Source organism: Anser cygnoides, chromosome 6, assembly GCF_040182565.1.
Source record: "Anser cygnoides isolate HZ-2024a breed goose chromosome 6, Taihu_goose_T2T_genome, whole genome shotgun sequence".
NCBI classification, from domain to species: Eukaryota; Metazoa; Chordata; class Aves; order Anseriformes; family Anatidae; genus Anser; species Anser cygnoides.
Window position 1 is genome coordinate 34,975,627 of NC_089878.1, and position 22,438 is coordinate 34,998,064.

At 42.5% G+C, this 22,438-nt stretch overlaps 2 protein-coding genes across 10 annotated transcripts in view; one reads left to right on the forward strand and one right to left on the reverse strand.

Annotated features, from left to right (window-relative positions):
• The window catches only part of MGAT5 (alpha-1,6-mannosylglycoprotein 6-beta-N-acetylglucosaminyltransferase), a 119,026-nt gene extending 106,113 nt beyond the window's left edge, over positions 1-12,913 (forward strand). For all 5 annotated transcript variants that reach the window (XM_066999225.1, XM_066999227.1, XM_048062820.2 and 2 more), the window contains exons 14-17: positions 633-749; positions 1,583-1,657; positions 4,826-4,983; positions 5,597-12,913. In XM_066999225.1, coding sequence (XP_066855326.1) covers positions 633-749; positions 1,583-1,657; positions 4,826-4,983; positions 5,597-5,795 — 549 coding nt within the window. In that variant the 3' untranslated portion in view covers positions 5,796-12,913. The remainder of the gene's footprint in view (positions 1-632; positions 750-1,582; positions 1,658-4,825; positions 4,984-5,596) is intronic.
• Positions 12,914-17,260: 4,347 nt separating this feature from the next.
• TMEM163 (transmembrane protein 163) overlaps positions 17,261-22,438 on the reverse strand; it is a 99,686-nt gene continuing 94,508 nt past the window's right edge. For 3 of the 5 annotated variants that reach the window (XM_066999248.1, XM_066999247.1, XM_048062825.2), the window contains 2 exons: positions 21,303-21,444; positions 18,724-19,851 (listed from right to left, as the gene is read on the reverse strand). In XM_066999248.1, the coding sequence (XP_066855349.1) occupies positions 19,791-19,851; positions 21,303-21,444 (203 nt within the window). In that variant the 3' untranslated portion in view covers positions 18,724-19,790. Of the gene's footprint in view, positions 17,674-17,946; positions 18,690-18,723; positions 19,852-21,302; positions 21,445-22,438 lie in introns of those variants that run through there. The other 2 variants (XR_010832257.1, XR_010832256.1) reach the window with 2 other exon arrangements.

The following is a 22,438-nucleotide window of genomic DNA, read 5'->3' on the forward strand; positions in this document are numbered from 1 at the left end:
ACTAATCTATCCTGCAGTTTTCTCTTTGTGTTTATTATAAAAATAGTTTTCTTCTGAGGCCAGTGTGAAACATTCCCCTCTCTTCTGCAGCTTTTACTTCCCTTCAGCGTGTTCACTTGTGTGTTCATTTTACTTCCATGAACCTGTCACAAAATTTACTCAGTGCCGTCCTGCTCGTTCTGAAGTATCCAACAAGCAATCTCTGATAGCGCTTTTGTCAGTTACCTACCTGACTATGTATTGAAATTGTTTTCTGACAAAGGGGTGAACAAAAGGCAGTTAACACTTATTGAGGTCAGATCACGCTTGCAGTAGCAGCAGCGAGAGTCAGAGCTCATCCGAAGCGATAGAAATGGTCGTTTATACGCTGCTACTCATGGAAGCTTGCAATTGCTTGAAATTTGGGGAGATGGAGCAAGGGTACAGTCTGAAGGTGGGACAGGACAGGAATGACAGCTCTGGGAGGCGGTCACAGGCCACAAAAAAATCTGAAAGATAACTCAGAAGGAATGAAGTTGACTGCTCAGTTCTAGCAGAACCCTTGGGTTAGTCTAGCACATCTTATCTGTTAAGTGGTGAAGGGAGAGAGGGCAGGATATGTAATTTTTACCAATGTCATTTCTTCTTTTCAGTTAACATCTCAGCATCCCTATGCGGAAGTTTACATTGGGAAGCCCCATGTCTGGACTGTGGACATCAATGATCTTTCTGAAGTTGAGAGGGCTGTGAAATCAATTTTGAATCAAAAGGTGAGAAATATATTCTCGGTTTGTAATCAACACCTGAGAGTGTATCATGGAACATACGTAGACTGCTTCGTAATGTTAGTCTAATTAAGGTGCTGCGCTTTGTAGCTTATTGGGGAAAAAAATGTTGTCATTCCAACCCTATGGTATCTGGTTATCATGATTTTGTACTAGATAAGTCGGGTTTTTACAAAAAAAAAAAAAAGTGAATTTGGAAAGAAATATGAATTTTGTATGTATTTTGTAAAGCAGTACATATTTTCTGTGCATTCAGTAAGGTTTCCTTGTTGATTCTTAGAGCAGTGCAGGCTGTCCAAGTACATGCTTAACTATTTTGACTGATTTTGTAGCAATAACATAACTGCCACTGAAGTGCCTACGTACTTGCAGCATGGGATTCTAATCAGGGCACTTTCAAAAGAAAAAAAGTTTGAAAAAATGTTGACAGCATGTTCAAAGATATCACATTCTTTTTTGTCTCAATGTTTTGGTTTTTCACTTCAGCTCTAGAGCTGAAAATTAGTTAAAACAGGAGCTCTAGTGTATCCAGAAGGATCTCAGGGTAGTTTTATATCTATTACTTTGCAATAAACCCTGAAGTTCCAGCATTTGACATCTCCTTAAAGATAGTCACTGAGCAACTTTATAGCCATTACAACGGAGCAAAAATCAGCTCAAGCTGCTGATGACACTGTACAATTGTGGTTTGTTAAGGAGTATAGTTTCATTTCTTTTTGCTTCTATAATGTAGTATTTGGAATACAAGCTGCTACCACAGTGCCGCACGAAGTCGATTTGAACAAAAAATCTCTAACCTTAACACACTGTTTCAACAGATTGACCCCTATTTGCCCTACGAATTTACGTGTGAGGGAATGCTTCAGAGGATGAACGCATTTATTGAAAGACAGGTATGAACTTCTGTACTTCTATTGTGGGCAAATCTTGATGTTGGAAAGGGAAGACCTCCTCAGTCCTAAAGCTTCTTGAAAGCTGCTGCTGTCAAGTAGAAATGAACTTAACTGTGCAGTCTTTGGCTGGGCAGTTGCTTGCTCAGCTGAGGTTCCACTGGAGGTCTGCTGGTATGGGGACATTCACTTCTGTGGACTTGGCTTGTAAAGCTCCTACCAGGCACCACACCACTGGGATTTTTCATGTATGCAGAGGATGTCGAGCAATTAAGACAGAGTGCTGGCTACTAAAATATTCATTCTGCGTTTCGATTTGGCACTGGGTTCTGATTCGTCCATGAATGTCTGACTTGCCATATGCCATTGCAAAAAATGGATATACTTGTTTGTATTTCAGGATTTACAGGAGCTTTTTAAATTATTATATAACTGTATATACACATTTATACAAAGAACCTTCCTTCTTCTGGTATTGTATTGAAGCGGACAGGCAAAGTAATTTTTCAGCATGTATGTGGCCGCTTTTACAGCTGGCATTGTTGGTGTGTACACACAAAAATACCTCTGGATCATGAAGCGTCACATAAATATAGAGATAATTTTGTGGTGTGTTTGCTTGGTCTCCTGCCAAAACCAGATCTGTTGCCAATGCCAACTTTTCCCTTTTGTCCCGGCTGCTGCAGGAGAGTGATAAGAATAACCTATATCTCTATTATATCAATTAATTTCCAGAGTGTCTTTCAAAAGCACCGGATGGGCTCCTGTACCTTTATTTCTGAAGATGATAGTGTTACAGGCAGTAGTAAAGAATAACATGGCTTCAGATCAGAAGTTCAGTTAACATAACGTGGCTACTTCCAACTTCCTGCCAATAAACACTTCGATGCTTTTTGCTGCTGTGCTGATGCCATAGCCTGTAGAAATACCTCTGCTGCTGTTGATTCTTCGGAGTTAGCTGTAAATGAGATTTTTGGTCACTAAGGAAGAAATGGAGCTCCATACAATGAAGACAGAGTCAATTTAGAGAGAGTATCTTTGGGGCAAAACTGTTTCTTTCCCCTCTACACTTCTCCTGAGGACTAAGCCCTGGCCTTTACTGCAAGGCCCTCAGAAATAAATACAGCAGTATCATTTTGTTCGTTGCTTTGACTAACTGTCAAAAACTGTTATTATTTCACAGCCACCAGGATGCTCAAGTACCATTACTAGCTGTATGTACTTAGCACTGTGCCTGCCATGTCAGATGAAGCAAAAAATAGTTAAGACTTTGTTTTAAAGAGTTTGGGGTTGAAGGCAGACAGAACAGCATCCTTCTTCGTCAGCAGCAACTTATTAAGTGGGCTAAGTGCCTCACCTTAAAATTGTGGTTATAGGTGGAACGCGTATAAACCCAGCCTGTGGTGAACCTTAACTTCTGGTTTTGCATAGCATCTTTTCTTAATTTAACCCTTATGTGTGTAGGATCCCAGGGCAAGATAGACTGGGGTGGTTACCAGACTTAGGTTGCCTGCAGTGGTTGATAAGGAAACCGGACAGTGATAGCGAAGTGCAGCACGGCCGTGTGTGTGCTGCTGCATGCGGAGGCCATGTCCTGAGATGTGCTTACAGGCAGCGTGTGCTGGGGAAGCCTTCCCACCGAGCTACGGACCAGAAATGCGAGGCTTGGCGTTTTTGCTAAGAAATATTAAAAACTGAAGTCCACAGCAAATGGTGAAGCCTCACAGGTGATTTCCCTGTCTGACTAACTTTGTCTTCTGCCCACAATAGCTGGCAATCCCATCCAGTGTTACAGTGTTGGGTTGGATTTGGAACCCAGATAGATTCCTCCTGCATCTAATATTTAAATGTTGATTTATAGAAGTGCAGACTAAGCAGAGCACCGAAGTCCAAATAACAAAGCAACCTTCATGAGCAGCTTCATTAAAAAATACCATTGACCATCTGTTGTGAACCTGCTTTCTGTAGATGCTGTTAATATTATTCTGCCACAAGTACCCTCTCAAATTACTCGTTGGTTTTTTTCAAATATGGAAGTTTATTCCTTTGCTATAGAATGCACTAAACCAAACAGATCAATGACACCTAATAATGAAAATGTGTATGACTAAAGAATTAATTCATTTGCAGTGTGACTTTATGAAAAATCAGTGTTTTCTCTGATCTTCTGCTTCTCAATTTATGCCTGAAGCATAAACTGACACTTATATTTAGATGGTATACACACGTATCATACTACTTTGCTTCATCAAAGTGCTATTGTGCAGATAACGCAGCTGTACAACCTAGTGGTTCACTTACTGTGAACTTTCTGAGCCTTGGGTTGCAGTCTGGGACCTGTTCCTAGTTTTGTCAGGAGAAAGCAAACCCTGATGGAATGGGCCCAAACCTTTCAATGTCCTTTTGATGATAGCTGCCAAACGCTAAAGTGATGGCTGAGTATAAAGGAATGTTACAATAGGCCAGTGATTAATTTTTTATCTTTACTTTTCCACACTTTAAATGTCAAGACTGTAAAAACTTGTACTAGTTTTTGCTGGCAGGTGTGTTTAGGTACTGTTTCTTCCTTCCCTCTTCTGCTGCACGTGACGCTTGACTACACATGTTACTGCCAGCCAGCTTCTCTCATTGCTGGGAGAGCACCTCGACCAGCACCTCGACCAGCACTTCCACCCAGAAGAGCAAACGAACTCTTTGAACCCTGGCTGCTTTATAGAAATTTTCAGTCTCTATGAGTTCAGCTTACTCAGTGCTGTGAGTCCCCTGACCCTTTCCAGAGCAGTCACCACGTGGGCCACTTGAGGCATTTCCCACCTGCGGGGTATCTGGCCTCTGCAACTTCCTCGTGGTATTACTGAGAGAGCCAAAATGGGTTGGATTTGTGAAATTAAAGTGAGGATCTACAGTTGCTTATGATTAATCGAGCAAGGTACAGGTGTAAAGAAGCTTCTTTGGGAAGCATGACTCCACCCTACCCCATTTCAGCAAGTAATCAGAGGTGGTAATTCCCTCATGCTAAAAATTCTTTTTGTTACGTTTCTTAGTGATTTTAGTACAATGAAGATGAACTGCAAAATGAGTGTTTGGAATAATAATCACTTATTTCACTAGTGGGGAAATTGCTACCAAGGGACTGGATGCATCATAACAAGATACTGTCTGTCACTGCAGGACTTCTGTCACGGGCAGGTGATGTGGCCCCCGTTAAGTGCCCTTCAAGTGAAAATCGCTGAACCTGGAAAATCCTGTAAGCAAGTTTGTCAGGAAAGCCAGCTCATCTGTGAGCCTTCCTTCTTCCAGCATCTTAACAAGGACAAAGCTCTGCTTAAGTAAGTACTTAAAGTACAAATATGTTATTTGGTCTCTGTGTTGCTGTTTTTTTTGCCACATACGATGCTTGGTGTACGAGTTCTGTGAGAAGGGCAGGTGGGGGGAGAAGCGCTGTTGGTTTTGGCAGCAGCAACTTGTGAGGTCAGCAGTCAGTCCTTCACAGCAGTGGATGGATGGCAGAAGTTACTGCTGTGCTGCGAGCTGTTTCACCTAGCGTGTGTTTTTGCAGTGAGGAGTACAGCCCCGAGACAAGCACAGAGCCAAAAATTTACGTCTTTGCCTTCCTCTCTCCACCTCCTACCTGCACGCTCAGTACAGTGCCCTTCGACATTGGGTTGCCTGCATTAAGCAAAGGTGCTTGTGCTGCAGTATCACGGATGCTAAAAATGTGATTGTGTTTCAAGGGACTTGTAAAACCTGGGGCACACTGCAGCCCTGGCTGAGCAGGTGCAAAGTTCCACAGCTTTGGCTGTAATGAGTAGTATCTGAAAAAACACAGTTCTAAAGGTACTTGATTTAGTCTGTAATAGAGTATTTTACTTTATTTTTAGTGAGTTTAGTACTGAACTCCCATAAAGTCCACCGACTTTGATCATGTGCTTCACTTTTTAGGCATAACATCGAGTGTCTCACCATCGAGTCTGTGAATGATATTCTGGTCCCCTCCTTTGATGGCAGAAGGAAGCACTGCGTTTTCCAAGGTGACCTCTTACTGTTCAGCTGTGCTGGATCCCACCCAACCCATAGAAGAATCTGCCCGTGCAGGGACTATATTAAGGGACAGGTAGCGCTTTGTAAAGACTGCCTATAGCAGCAGAAGAGCTGCTTTTGAGTTGAGGACAAAATGTAAGTAGTTTTGAGAGGAGCTACTTATTACTTCCTGCACTTTTGTCCAGGTTTTTGGCTGCAGGCAGAGCTATCATTGCTGGGCAGAATTATCTACTAAGAGAGGAAGGATTCATAACAAACAGCTAACTGATCTTTTTTTTCTTATAAGAACATTTGCAGTGTAACTCTTCAAATTGCTTCATCTGTTTGCGAAGAGAAATGAGTTTCGTGTTCTACAGTGATTTGAAGATGACTGCACAGAATAGTTTGTAGAAAATTCCCACACCCATCAAACTTCCTTTTTGGTTCTTTGGGTGACGTGTTTTCTATTTTTTTTAATGAGTTAGAACATCCCCGACCATGGTTAGCTAAAGGATGTCAACATCATTCCAGTAGAAAATTGAAAAAAAAGTGTGCTTGGGGGTGGGTGCAGGGGAGGGAGGACTACAATTTATTATTAGGTGCACTGTTTTGGGTCCTGCTTTATCTCGAATGGCTATAAAGTGGCTTAATTCACAAGAATTTGGAATCACAAGATAGCTCTGTACCTGTTGTTGGGTTATCTGGGCCCAGTTCTTTGGTTTTTTGTTTGTTTGTTTGTTTTTAACGTTGTATTCGACAAGGTATTGTCTGCACCACGGCTGCTGCACCATAGCAGTCTGAACAGCAAGCATCACGAGTGAGCAAACAGGCAGTTGCCAGAGCGTGACACACCTCGGTGACGCGACAACTGGCTAGCGTGGTGGCGTTCCTCGGTGTGGAACAGCTACAAGAACGTGCTGCCGTGTTATGAATGGACTCGTCCCAGTTTACTGGTCCCTTTTAGAGAGTGACCCTTGGAATTTGCCCACGCTTCTGTTGTAGTCTGTCTACTAGAAATACTGTGTGAAGCAAAAAGTATTCAGCATCTTTGGAGCAATATTATCGTTAGAGCCTCAGTTTGCTGCGCCTTCCAGTAGTTAAAGTGTTGCTGAATGACATAGAAAGGTTAAACTAAGCTAACTATAATTATTGTATGGTAGAAATGTAAAATGTTGTCATAACTAGCTAGGTTTTTAAACAGAAACTTCTTCTGAAGAACAAGAGAAGATAAACAACTGGTAAGAAAAGTACTGATCAATCTTAGGGGTTCTTTGATCATTTTTCTCTTTAGAGGGGAAGGTTTTCTTCTTCTGCTTTTTTGGTCTTTTGTTTTTTAACAGGCACACCAGTTACAAAATGAGAAAAAAACAATTCAAGAGTTTGAATTAAAATCAAACTTGATTTGAAGCAGTGGGTTAAATCTTCTTTTCATAGAGGTGATTTTTTGTTATTTTCAGCAGAAGGTGGCATGCCTGACAGCACCATTTGTAGTCAGGAAGTGACACGCTAAGGTTAGTGAGAAACAACTCTGCAGTATGTTTCGAAAGCAGCCATAGTCTGCATGTTCAAAATTCGGATGTGCTCTCATCATATTGGAAAAAATCAAATCAGCATGATGGTCTTTTCATAAAGGTTAATATTAGCAGGTAATCGTGAAAAGCACTAATGAAAAGCATAGAAACCTTAATTTTTCCTTTTCTGGATATATCTGGTCAGATTTTTCTTGTAACTGGCATTCATTGTCTGTGTGAGCATTCATGTATCTCCTCACCTACCAAAGACCAATCAAGGGAAACGCCATGTAAGCTTGGATAAATTCTTCAGAGAACAGAGACGTACCAACTGAAGGTTTCAATCTGCAAGCAGTGTTAGCTTTCTCAAGTTTGTTTCCTGCCTCAGCACTCCTGAGGGTGTCACGCTGTACCACCCCTAACACTGCTGTGGACTACGGAGGACCTAAATCCTGAGCTTGCTGAGCATCCACAAAGCATCCGTGGGAGATGCTGAGCAGCAGCAGTACCCCTGACTGGGTTGTGAGGATGATAAAATCTGCTGTATTTTAGGGTAGTTTTCCAAACCCAGAGCAATGGGGTCCTTTAAGGGGAGGCAAACATTTTGTATGAAAAGAAAACAAACACAAACTAGTCTGAAAACTCTAACTGCTAGCATATCCCAGCACTTGCTGCAGTCAGCACAAATGTAGCCTGCAGTTGTTTTAATGCCCTCGCAAAGCTGGGGGAGGAGGATTAGAAATGCCTCTGAGCAGGTGCAACAGTTCACTTTGTATTTATATAAAATATTCCCCAAATAACTGTGCATATTTGTGCAACTGGAAAATCCTGCGTATCAAAGGAAGTCCATGCTTCTACCTGGTGCTGAAAGTCCAGGCGACAGCTGAATTGGTCTTTTAGTTCAGCCCGAGGTTCTTCAGGCAGGCATTTAATTCAGAAGGACATATCACAGAATCACATCAGAAACAAAGATGTGTGTGTGTGCACTTACGAATGCAAACCGCGTAGTTCTGGCTGTAGTGTAATTCCTTGCTGTAAATACCGATGTGCTTGATGCCCACTGCTGTATGGCCCACGTGGCATTCTGCTTTTTATTTTGCCTCTAAACTTTTATAGATGGGGAAGGTTTTGTTGTTATAAGATTTTCTGGTCTGGTGCTTTGCTCAATGGTAAGTCTGCATTTACCACAGCAGGGAGAGTCTATTATAAGCTCTGTTTTTTGTTGTTGTTGTTTTTTTACATGCTGTAGCACTATTTCTTTCTAATCTACTGAACTGAATAACTGCATACTGGCAAAAATGAAACAGCAAACACCAATGCCGCTTGCATTTCAGCCAGGGACAAAGTCTCTGAACTGGCTTGAGGATCAGTTGGGTCTGATCCTATTTCCACTGAAACCTATAGGGAATGAGTCCTTAATCCTAAAGAAAAAAGAATCGAGGCTTGTAATTTCATAGGCCCATATTATTCATTTTGAACGTAGTAGCTGGACCTCTATTTTCAGAAGAAATATTACTTTATGAGATACAGCTTCAGTCTAGATTTCTGTAAAAGGAAAACGTCATACAAGAACTGTAAGTGGATAAACTTTGAAGTGCTGATACTGCACTGCCCCGTCCCCGAGCAGCGTTTGTTTGTGCATTGGTCCATAAGGCAATCCACCCACAGACAGGCACTCGGCAAATCCACATGGGACTATTTAAAAGTTTGAATGATTTAGTAAAATGTGTAAAAAAAAAAAAAAAAAAAAAAAAAAAATTAAAAATTAAAAAAATCCACGTTTCAGGATAGAGGTCAGCCTTCTGTCCGCATTCCAGAACTATTTCCCTTCCTAACTAAAGGCTAAAGATGTAGTCCGAGTATTGCACTTAAGGGTATTAGAGCTGGGGCTGTGCTACTGGCTTCAGTCCAAGAGCCGAGCTTACAGCTTCCTTTACTCCAAAATCAGGTTTTTGCATGACTTGCGTTTGAATATGTTGACCAGTGATCGATGGGAAAAAATGTCAAAAGTTGCATAGAAAAACATTTTACAAGCTTTTAAACATATCTCTCATATCAAGACATTCTTTGTTTTAAAATTTTGTATTTTTGTATGTGACCTAGTTTTTTCAAAAGATCTTGTTCCTACGAGATTAGAAAACTTGAGACGCATTTACATATTTATTAAAATTAACATAAAATTATGGCTTGCCTTTGAAAGGTGAAGTTGGTAAATACACACTGTTTAAAAATGCCAATATAAACCTCATTTATTTCATATATGCAAGTTGATTTGCACATGTATAAATAGAGTTGCTTTTTGCATTTTTTGCTTAGTTTCTTGGTTTCTTTTTGTACTTTATAGTTGCAGCTCTGTGTTTGTTTATATCAGATTGTTTCTCCTACAAATATTTAATGTTTATGTGCCTTTTTTTTTTAACTTTGAGGTTTGGATGGGTGTTTTGAATGTGGACGCTGTCTGAACAAGTATAGTGGAACACTAATTGCAGGTAAAAGTGGTGCTTGATGAGCATATACCTGTTAGCAGGATGAATTTTGAATGTTTTTACATAGCAGGGAAATTTGTTCTAAAAAAATACAAGGTAAGGGTTAGTAAGATAAAAGAAACTGTAACATATTAATGATTCTTGCAAAAAGTTGGTTCTGAAAGCAAAATACCCGTTACTGAATACCTGTAATTTGCCAGGCGTGCTCCTGCTAGGATGGGATGTCTGTCTAATGGCCGGAGAGCAGACTAAAGCCGTTATATTCCCCAGGGAGACAATGCTAACAGAAAATACCTAGTAGTCATATCTGATTTGATCAACAGGAAGAGCTAAGATCTGCGTTCAAGTTTGCGAGGAGCTTGGTTTTTCCGATAAGGATGTCTGTAGGTGGAAATGCACAGGGTGAGCCAGGTGCCCCTACAGTCCTTTATGATACCTGAATTTATGAGTCTCAGTGGAGAGGGAGCTCCTTCTGGCTGCGCATCTTACTGCAGATGATTTTCCTTTTAATGCTACTGCTTTGCTGTCAGAAAGGCATTTTGCCTAAGAGCTGCTGCCCAGGTCTCGGCAGAATGGGTCTGTTTGTGGACAGAGCCAGGATTCTGCGTGTTCCCCGTCCAGCTCCGCTCCCAAACACTTGTACCAGATCTCAAAACGTGCTTACTGGCAACATTCAGCCTTGTTCAAAGTTTCTGTCAGCTGCAAATGAGGTTGTTAGGTACATCTTCTCTCCTTACCTGGTCACACTGTTGCTGTCCTTTAAATCCTACTCGATGTCCTTGGTTTACCCTTTGAATGAAAGATACTCTCCCCTCTGAAAAGCAAGTGGCCCCTCTGCGTTACAAAGATGATTTGCAAGTTTGCAGCTCTCAACATAAACAAAATTCAAATTGCTTTCCTAAGTATATATTTTGCTCAAGGTACATTTCAGGACCAGATTTTGCTCCTAGGAAAATAAATTAAAGGGGATGAATCAGGCTGGGTGCAATCTCATCCAAGTCTAATTAACTTCATGACTCCCACTGGCTTCAGTGATAGTAGAACTCCTCCTTTAATTTCTCTGCAAATTAAAAAAATGCAGCTCTCCCTTTTTAATAAAGCACTCTGTCCTACAGCACAGAGACCAGACGCTCGCAGGTTACGCTGCACGCATTATCAGCAACCGGCTCTGCCTCTGCTGTGGCACCTGCCATCGCCGGCTGGGTTGGCGTTACTTGTTCAGGAGTGTCACTTCAGAACTTGGCTGACTGTCTGTCCAGTCTACGTTTTGAAGTGCTGGGGGCAGTGGGGGCTGTTTTTTTGTTGTTGCTGTTTTTAAAGAGTATTAGTTATCCATTTCCAGTTTTACAGTCTTTTTTTTCCAGGGGTGCTAACTTTTTTGGCATGGCTATTCCTTTGTGATGTTTGCCCTACGGCTGCTATGCCTTCAGCTTTTGACTTGTGATTTCCATTTGTAGTTCTCCGTTGATCCCATCGTTTTAGGGGCCACTGTAAAGTCAAGGAGAACGATGCACTGACAGATGTATGTTTCTCTTCAGGCTGAAAAGGCCTGGGACAGATATGGTTTCCTTTACATGTGCTTTAATACTGCTGTAAGTGTAACATCAAAACCTACTGTTTTATGGGCAGTGACTTAGATCTTGTCTTCAGATTTTTAAACAGCTCTATAGTTTTTTTAAAGTTAGTTTGTAACTTCCAGATACTATATTTAAATGGAACATGTAAACAGCAAGCTCTGTGTATCGAGTGTGAAATGTTTACTGTAGGAATGTGTTGAAAATACCAGAGGCTGAACCTCAGATTTGAGGCGTTGTTCGTGGTCTTTTTCCAGGGAAAAACAAAGTGCAATCATTGTCGAAGCATCTTGCTCTCATGGGAGTAATCCTTCACGTATTCACCTCATGAAAACCAGTAGTACGTTTAGATTCAGCAGGCCTCGCAACAGCACTAAGCCACCTGCTTATTAAAAGGGTAAATAAATCAGGTCCTCGAAGTATTGATAAAATGAGTCATAACCCCACGTCCCACACACACAGCGCTTAAAATGTGATCAGCTGTAACCAAATCAGAAGCACCTTTCTCTGCTGGGCACTGGGGCGGGCATCTTGCACTGAGACGCCGTGTCCCTTTATTGAAGGCAGGTTTTGCATGGGAACAGCATCCCTCACGGTGCACAAGGGCTTGCAGAACCGATGCATCATGGACCCTGCTGTCTCCACGTTTCTCAGCAGGGGTAAAATGCACTGCTGCCTCCCTGTACCAGGAAAAGATGCCTGGATCACAGTGTGCTGAGGTGCCAGCCAGCCCTCGGGTGGCACAGCCTGCCTCGATCCCAGCAGCTGCAAAGGAGTTCGAAGTATCACACAGGTACACGATAAATCGAGTTAATCTAATCAACTGCGGTCTGAAGGCAGTTCATTTTAACAGGGCTATGCCCACAACTAATTCGTTACAGTCATTAACAAGGCTGTAGCGATACAATGACAGTGAAAACCATTTTTAAGAAGCCCTGGTTTTATTTGGTTTTCACAAAGAAGTACAGCAGAGGAGGAGGAAATGGCAGTTTTACCAAAGGAAAAAAAGGGTAAATATTTTGAGAAGGGTTACCCTGAAGATTCTAAGAGAGAGAAATGACAAAAATAGGGGAATATTCGCAAAGCTAATTTGAGCTTAGAGAGGTTTGTCTCCTGCAGCTTGCTCGGCTGGCCACTGCAGGGTCAGCCTCTGGAGGGTAACGTGGGGCAGCTCTCTGGGCTCTGGTCTGATTCATCCCCTGGAGGAGTCTCTCCATGGGCAAAGGCTGTAAAATTCTGACTAATCCCTGTAGCACCATAAATGGGAGAAAACAAACAAAACAAAAACCTACTGAAATCTGTAAAAATACAAAGCTGCTTTTTTCAGACAGTGATTTGGAATCAGTGAGAGTTTTTAGGTGTCCGTGAGCTGGCTGGTACCACGTGTTCGGTTTGAATTCTCTCCTAAAATCTTGATTCCTTGTTGTATTTAAATGGTTGTGTTCCACTATATTATGTTCAAGCAGTTCGATTCCAAAAGAACAGAACACAGTGGTTCGCATACTGTCAAGTTACTGGGGTTCAGTAGGATGGGATTATTTTATTATTTTTTTTTTTTAGAAAAGTAAATGTCTGTACTTTAATGGCATAGAAAAATGCTTTGTTTTCACTGTTGTAGAAAAAAACTAGGGAGAACTTTATTTTTCAATAAACTTTTTTCTTGTGTGATTTGGACTTATGATTGTTTTGTGCTTAAATGGGGAGCCCACGAGCTGCCTGTTCCTGAAATGGCATCTGTGTGGCCTGTTGTGGCCTGGCAATTCTGCTGCTGGTGCTGGCCCACCTCTTGAGAAGCCAGCCATCACGTGAGCCGTCCCACCTACCCACGTCCTGGTGATCGGAACAGGCAAGTAACCATCTTCTGGGTTTGGTTTGTTTAAATCTGTGTTGGATTTAAAAAGGCGTAATATCAGGCTTCATTTCAGGAGGCAGGTCTGCCACTGCACTAGTTAGGCATTCTCAGTTTCCTAGAAATTTCAAGCACAAAAGGAAGATTTGGGAATTGCACGGTGAGACACTGACATACAGTATGTACTTGCGTAGTACATTATTTCTTTCAAAACTAAAAGCTGTGTTGTGCTAACATGGCCTTACGGAGCGTTGTCTGTCAAGATTTAAGTTCAAACGCAAAGAGCTTGCGCTGCTTAAGAAACGCTCGCATATGGAACAAGCGATCAAGCAGGAAACTTCAGGCCAGGCACCTGCATCACTTCAGTTCGCATCGCTCCGATGGCTGGGCTGGAGTTGCTGCAGCGGAGAGCAGCTGGTGGGTGCTGCAGCGACCTCCTGAGAGGTGCCAGGACTGTGTAAGAGACGTAACTTTTGTCGTCAGGGACTGGGGCGTGCAGCCCGGGCACTTGATAGGTGCTGTAATAAAATGCCTGGGAGGTTATGAGCTGATATATCAAAAAAGACATGCAATATGTCTACAAAGTGAAATTTCTTATGCTAAACTGTCAGTTTATTTCAGTTGCATCTGTTCTGTTTCTGTCCAATTCGGTTTTTGTTCTCCCTGGTGAGCTTGAGCGAAAGGTCATCTCTTGTCAGCTTCTGCTGGGAACATTGAGAGGTTTCAGTGGAGCCATCCAGGCCTAATAGAAGAGTCTAAGAGGGGAGCACAGATTGTATTTGGTAGTAAAATGAATAGGGGGGAAAAAAAAGGTAGAAAATGAAGACTAGGAAGATGAGCTCTTTATGTTATAGAAATATCCATTTGTAAGACAATTGCTTCATACTTTTTAAAACTACACTGGAGGGAAGCAACTGCTTTCTTGGCTACAACCCCTACCTTTTTCCAAGTTTGTATGTTTTGGACTTTTTTTTAATCTAGTCACACAACTGAGTAATTGAAAGTTAGAATAGTACAGAAAGCTGTGACTATCACCTTGGGCTTGTCTTTTTCCCCTTTTTTCCTATTCTGATTAATGACACACACCAATAGTAATCAATAGCATTAATCAAGATGTCAAGCTGAAGCAAGAACTGCAAGCTGGGAGAAGGCTTGTGACTTGGTTTTGGATATGCAGCTGCAGATCTTTTTGAGAGCTGGAATGAGGGATCTTAGTGCATCGTGACTAAATGTGATGGTTTTCTGCAGCAGGTTGCTAGCTGTGCTTCTGAAACAGCCTTACAGCACTCTTTCTGTGGGGTGAGGTAGCTGAATCTGGTGAGTGGCTCACCAGCCACTCCATCCTATGGACATTTTCTTGGCCTACTTCATCTTAGGTTAAAATAGTTAAAAAATAATTAAAAAAAAAGGTTCTGTGTTGCTGTTCAACATACCTCAATTCCCAAATGTTTGTTAACTGATTCTGATGTTAGCAGAGGACACTCCTCACTTAGTTCTGGTTATTTTGGGGAATGTTTTCTTTCCTGCTTCATGTCCCTAATTGTTGTTCAGCTTTGACATTATAAGGAGACATCTGTAAGATGGCAGGCAGCTAGAGTCAGATGTGTTGCAGTCACGTAACAGAAAAAAAATGTATGAGCGCTGGAACTTGGAATAAAACCCACACGTGTTGTGCAGCTGTATTGGAAAGAAGATCAGTGGGGGAGATTAAGTACTAAGTGCTTTAACTCTCGCATATTTAGACTGGTTTCAGTCAAACTCCAGCTGGTAGAGAGCCCACAGATGGAAACATTTGCAGTGACTGCTTCCTTCACGCTGCTACTTTCCACTTCAGCATGCAGCAGACAGCTGACTGCCTAATGATGCTCCTAATTTATGGTTGTGCTTGTCGGGACTTGCACATTTTATTACTGTACTGATTAGGGGGATTGTATTTCACTGAACTCCTCATAGTAAATCTTTGTTGCCAAAAACTTGGGGATGTTTGCACTGAGCAGGCTCCGGCTGTGAAGTCTCACTTCACCGTTGCCCTCGGCCTGGGGGACCAAAGGTGTTGCTTTGTGCACAGCTGTGACGAGGAAACCTTCAAAGCAAAGTGTGCCGGACACAGACGCTGGAAGGGTAGCACCATCTCTTAAAGAAATTGTACCACGGTGTGAGGCTTTGCTGTTCCAGCCGGTAATGTCTGGTGCTCACGATATGATCAGTGCAGCAGAGCTCTGAAGCACTCAGTCGGAGAGTCCCCCTGTCAGCTTTGATTTCCCCCCTCCAGAGCAGGCAGGAGGCAACGTGACTTGTTCAGGGCTGTGCTGTGGGGTTGGATTCTGCTTGATGGCTCCCTTACTCCTTGCAGTGTGCTGAGGTGAAGGGTGATGGTCCCGTAAGGCCCGTGTCATTATGACGTGTGAGTTCTGAAAAATACCAGAGTTGGTGGCAAGAGCGTTAGTGGACAAAACGGGATGTGTCCTTGTTACTGGTGAATCAGGCTTTAAACATCGTAGCCTTTCTGTAGAGGCTTTGTATAAAATGCCTTCTGCATCTGCTTTCCGTGGTGGTGGTGCCACTTCTGGGTGTGCACATGGTGTTAGGGTCTTCTCCTCTTGCATGCTGCCAGAGCAGCAGCCGTGCTGGCCCCGGTGGGCAGCCAAAACACAGTACCTGCAGTACCAAACAGGTAACAGTCCCGAACTGCCCAGGGCTTCCTCAAACGCTCGGCTTGTGGCTGAACAGCAGAGGCCAGCATCCAGCTCCTGAGCGAGGGAGGAACAGCAGGAGATGTCCCTTGGCTGTCTGCTGGATCGTTTGAATATGCTCCAGATGCGTGACCCAGGCCCGCAGGAACACGTTTCGGTGTGCTTCTCCAGCACAGTCACGGGTACTCGGTGAGCACGGCGGCAGGCTGGCTGGCGTGTGTGTGGGCACAGCACCGCTTGGTGGCAGGGCTCCCGCCAGAGCAGCAGCAGCCTCCTGGAAGCAGCGCTGAGAAACAAAGGGTGCTGCGAGCACAGCGAAAGCACTCTCCGACTTGCACATCCTGGACGGATCAGCTGCAGAAATGCACCCCGGGGACACCTCTGGGCAGCAGCTCCGGTGCTTCCTTGCCTCTGTGGCTGCAGCGGGAGCTTGCTCATTTACGGCTTCCCTACAAGCTGGAAGTGGACTCAATCAGCACAGGATGCTAACTTGGTGATTTCTGAGTTCCAAAAAAACCACGTAACTTGTAACTACAAAGGGAATGTGATCAATTTCCATTATCTAACAAGGGAAGTATTCAAAATGTACCATGTCCCTACCTGGCGTATGCAAGGCATGGCTTGGGGCTCAAGGCTGTAGCTGCTGTAATCCTTACCGTGAGAGTTTCTGAGTTTGGGCAGGCTTTAGTGAGCATCAGTTTGCACTCCCTGTACTGGCCAGCGCTGTGTTTTGTCTGAACACAACCTTCTTCCTCACGTCCTTTGCACAACAGAGAGCATCTGGTAGTGCTGACAAGCTTCTGCAGCTCGTGATCACCAAGTGAAATACTATGTTGGGCAGTGCCAAGGTCCAGGTGAGTCATCCTGAGCTACCTCAGCTTTTGAAAAGTCCACCTTCAGTTAGCACAGCTGAGCACTTGTTGTATCATTAGCAATAAAACAACTGGTGCAGACATTTACTAAAGAAAACCAATATAGAAAGTGTTACCTTCAGGTGCCCAGCTAGGTCAGGGCATTTCAGTAAACTGGAGGAGCAGTGATTGTTGTTCTTTACGTAATGTACCAAAAGAAGTGGGTTTGATGCTAGCTGGCTTCATCAGCATGTATTTGTTCTCATCTCTGAGTATCGTTATTTCCTGGTCTTTTTCCTTTGAAGTCACACAAGTGTTTCAGTTATTTTCTTGTATTTACCTGCTAATATCAGAAGTGCTTTGAAGCACCTGAAAAGTTTCTGCAGTTGTGGATAGGATAGGATAGGATAGGATAGGATAGGATAGGATAGGATAGGATAGTTCGAAGGGACTTTCAAAGATCCTCGAGTCCAACTGCCTGACCACTTTCTCACCAAAAGCATGTTACTGAGGGCATTACCCAGCTGCCTCCTGACCACTGGCGGGGTTGGGACATTAACCACACTAGGAAGCCTGTGTCACCGTCTGCCCACCCTCACGGTAAAGTTAATCTGGTAAGAAAAAAGATGAAGTTGTTTAACCTCACCTTTTCCAAGACTATGTAGCTGGAGTCTGTACTTACAAAACATCCTCTAAGTAAGAGGCGTGAAACTTCATTTACTCAGCCTTTACCTTTGCTTCGTGCAGGAACACATCTGCATCATCCTGTGCTCAGCATTTTAATAGGCTTCATTAACATTTGTGCTGGACACTGCATGCTTTCAGTGGTCTAGGACCGTGTTGCCAAGATTATATGAGGATTTAAGCATCTTGCCACAACCAATTTTACCTTCTGGCTTCTCTTCTGAAGCAGTTGGCGCCGGGCTCTGCTAGAAACCTGCTGCTGTAGTGCACAGCCCTGTGGGGCAGCACTGTTAGTAGTTCCCAAGTGTCGTTCTAGTGGCTAGCAGTGGGACTGGAGAAGTAACAAAGCCCCTGGAGAGGTGGAAAAGGGTAAACAGTGCAGATAGAACTAAAAAAAAAAAACACACATGAAACGTGTAATACAGGTATGTTCAGGCTATGGGTCTATGACACTGATGCTGAAGATGCTTGACACAAGCGAGTTCATCAGCAGGGAAGTGCCCGTTTCGTGGCTCTCTTCAGGCAACTTGGAGTTAGAGAAGAAACACAATGGGAAAACATCAGGACTAAGCAAAAGCATAACAAATTAGGACCTTGTGCATGAAGAAAGGCCTTTGGTATGTGCCATTTAGAAGTCCACCTTTTGTACAGGGACAACTCCTCTACACTAGGTCCTTCTGGAGCTCTTGCTGAATGCATTTATAAAGGACCTCCTCTGTCTTGTCAAGTGTTGTACTTCCCGCTTACACTGAGTGACACGTGATGATGTCTAACATCACCCAGTGACAGCCGGGCATAAGCAGCACCAGGATACTGATACTAACAATAGTATAAAGTTTGTTTACAAGCATTTATACAAACTTGATCGATCCAAGATACATGTAAACCAGCTATAGCAGCAAAACAAAATTCATTTTGCAGTAAAGCATTTTCTGTTATGTTTCAAAAGGAAGGGAGTGTCACCTTCCCAGCGCTGCACACCTCACGTAGGCACTGTCAGGTCAGTGAAACCTCGGGGGTCTCTCCCTACACGTATCATTTGGCGTTTGCTTTTAATAAAGATCCTTGAGGACCTGGCTAAGGACTTGCTAAGTGACATATGATGGGAAATATGGTTTTAGATAACACAAGGTGCCAGTAAACAGAGTCCCCACTTTACTTCAGTCACTAAACAGACACTAAACTACTAATTGTAGGTCTACTGTCATTTACATAACCTATTGTAGAGTAGCTAGAAACGGGAATTTCTAGCTACTTGGCTACTTACCATAGTCCTATTTCAACCTCTACAGTGGACTGTCTGCTATTTTTTATCCACCTTTGATAAACAGAAGCAACAATACTGTCTCTGTGTTGTGAAAGCCAACCTGAAATATATAAAATAAAGAGAAAATGGATATAGCCAGAGAATCCAGTTTAATAGGCTGCTATACAGGAAGACTTTGCTCTATGATACATTCTGGAAATAGTTTTCAAATGTTACTTACAGGTACTGTATAAAATAGATACCAGTTTTATTGACTATACATCAAGATTCTTTGATAATTTAACCTGCTATTAAGTAATACATAAGACGTGTGATGGAAGGTGAGCAACACTTTACGGAACAATCTAAGTCTAATAAATAGATCTCTATCTCACCACCAGGTTGAGCCACTGCTGTGTCATTGTCAGACTACAGAGCAACCACAAAGTCACACACGCTGACACACCTGTGCAAAGTACAATAGAAGATGAGAATCCCATTCCTCAAGCAGCTCCCCTTCCTTGCAGGACTTTTTGGCTTGGTCTTTACAGTAATACTGCGTGTGCTTGTTTGGTCCATGCAAAGCAATGGATGGTGTCTTGTTAGGAAAAAATAGAATTTAAATTGAGGAGGGATAGTTTCAGTTAGTTTAGGATTAAAATGAAGTACCTCTCTGCTCACAGAAAGGTTTGCAACTGCTCTTTCTGCGGGTCTATTTAAAAAGGGGTGGAAGAAGTAGCTACTTAAGTGTTTCAAGCAACACAGCTCTTGGTGTCCACTCTCTACATGGGGTACTCTGTTAGCCAAAGAGGTTAGCAAGGCTTGCACTTCTGTTACAGCACATGTTGAGGAAAATACAGGCTGGGGGAAAAAAAACAGGATCTGAAACTGGCACTTCTTTACCCACAGGTTTATCACATCATTAAGAACACTTTCACTCTAGAATATACAACATGGCAGCTGGGTTAAAACTGCAAACTGCATGTTTTCTATTTTCACAGGAATCGATAGCATACTTGACAGAAAAATGCTGCTGTTTCGCTGAATTGCAAGCAGTGTGCACATATGCCAGTTTTACAGAGAGATTTCCCATTAAAACAAACTTTAACAAAAACAGACCACGGGAAACAAACCGCATAGTTAATAAAATACCATTGGCACCACTTGCCAAAATGCATGATGCTGTAGGTCTACAGTCCTTACAAAGAAGAGGGTGTGATCTTCATTCAAACATTTCGTAGTGGCGCGTTTGCCTTACGCGGGGTACCATGTCAATGAGCAACCTGCAGGGGAGAGCACAGGAGAGGTTATGTAGAGACACAAAGGAATGCCCTAGAATTGGGGGGCTTTATTTAATTATAAACACGAGTTTATTTTATAAATAAAAGAGAACTCACACGTAGTAACCCTTATCTTGCTTTCTCCTGATCAGAGTTAATTCCACCCCAAAACTGATTCTGCCCAAAAGGGAGTCTAAAACTTTATGGAGATGGTGTTGCCTTTAGAAAGCTTGGACACACAGCCGCATTTGGAAACTGAAATGCACAGCAGCAGTCACTTCTGGCTAGGGAAGATGGGGCGTTAGTGGAAGAAGGCATGTTGTAGCCACCTGATTGCCACACGGCTGCTGTAAGGAGGTCTCTAACCACACAGAACTGCAGCAGTTTCAGCAACTGGAAAAACCAGGTCAGCTGATAAAACAGAATTCAGTTTTATCCTTTGTTTACTTCATTATCCCTTACTGTGTCTTGGTGACACAATGGCTGAGCTGACTGTTGGGCAGAACGATGGCACGGATGTAGCATAAATTTCAGAGGCTGTACGAAAGGCTTCCAATGCTGTTTGGTACATTTAAATATTTTGGTACTGATTTGCTCCTGCTGTTTTCCAGAATAGCTAGCTTTGCAACTGAAGTAACAGCAATTATAGTGCTTTTCCAAGAATGGTATTTCCCATTAAAATGTTAATTAATTTTTCCAAGTTTAAGGGGAAAAAAAGCACACAGCTTCCAGAGGGCTTACTGCAGCCTAGGGCTAGTTCTCAACAGTGGTGACTCCAATTAAATAGGTTGCTGCATCTCCCCCTTTGTCTTATGGCAGAAAGAGAGATGAAACACAAAACCCTTAGATTCCATGCTGCCAAGGGAAACTGTGGCAGTAAAGGAGCATGTGGCAGAGCTTCACTTGATCTTACTCCATTTCTGATGTCACGAATCAAGAAATCATCTTACAATTTAGTGGAAACAATATTATTCGAAATACAACTGGCTAACCTGCAGTTCAGAAGTTGCTACAGGGTCAGACTAAGAAACAAATCAGAGGTAAGATCATTCTTTAAGCTTAGGCATCTTACCTTAAAGCTATGGTTTCTCTGGAAAAAATAGTGCTGAGAAGTGTCTGTAGGAGTAGCATAGAGTGATCTTACCAAGGATTTTTTTTGTTTTGTTTTTTAATATTTCAAGGCCAAATCTCTAAATTCAGGTATAGAAAGTCTCCCAAAAATTACTCCAATTTCTCTTTAGGTTCTCTTCCTTCCTACTGAAAAGAGACAGACAGACAGACAGTCTTTTGTCCTTTTTCCTGCCCTGTGCTTCAATATTGGCAGCTAGTCTAACAAAATCCAGTGACAGATTTTACAGGAGTTGTGTTGACATTTAAGAGCTATAGCTTTTTCCATTAAAAAGACAGCCCACCTGCAGTATATAGTGAAACACCTACTGGCAGGAGATACTCACTTGATCCCATAGGCAAATATTGTTAGTCCAATTAAAACTCCTATACTGCCATCCAGAAACCAGACAGAAGAATTGTGTTTAAAAACTTCTGCGCTGAGAAGGATGGAAAATCCCATTATTCCACCTACAAGAGAGTTGAAACCTAGACAGGAAGGGAAAAAAAGAGAGAATCAAATCTCAACAACCTCACATGAGGAGACAAGGTCACCTGTAGGGAGAAAAGCTGTGGTTGCAGTGGTACCACCAGATAGGGCAAGGACCCATGCACAAGGTGACCTGGGCATTTCTACACACCAAACTTTGAATATTTGGTGTCTGACCAGTGTTTTGTAAGACCTCTGTCACTTGTCAGTTCTGATTTAAAATATTTTACATTAATTTCCCCATACTGTGTCTTGATTTAGTCGGTCCCAAACTTTTCGTTCTTTGTTGGGTTCCAAATGCTAGATACCTTGATGACAAATGAAAAAAACTAACTTGAAATAGTCTATGCTGTGTCATGAGTCAACTCCAGTCAGCTGCTGCTTATACTACTTACCCATTTTTTTCCAGTTCTCCATGTCTGCCAAGAACCACGTACATGGCACTTACTCCTGAATGTCTCCTTTGGTCCAGGCCTCCCACATCCCATCCCTACCTAAGCTGTGGGTTTTTTTTTTTCTGAAAGATGTAGCTAAGACTTGACCTTCTATAGCTGACATACTTGTCTAATCCATCCGTATTTTGATTAAGATGCGCCAGACTCCTGTCAAGGGTATTTAAGTGCAAAGGAAACCCTGGCATGGAAAAGCACGTGTTACCTAGCAAGACTGTGGCAGAATGGGGAGAGAAAGGTTTCAGGCTCCCTGACCTGTGAGAAAAGGGTTTGGGGCTGTGGTTTTTTTGTTTGTTTGTTTTCCAACTGTGGTCGTGCATTCTGCAATAGGAATCTCGAAACTTGCACGTAAGTGCTTGATTACTGAATTAATTATACCAGTCTAGCTAAACCAATATTGACACAAAGCACTCGAATGAGATCCTGATCTTTTTTATTCCCAACCAATATAACTTGTACTGCTTATACTTGTCAATGAAATACGGTGTGTGTAAATATATTAAGTATAAATTAATTAACTATATATTTAAACCAGTGTTAC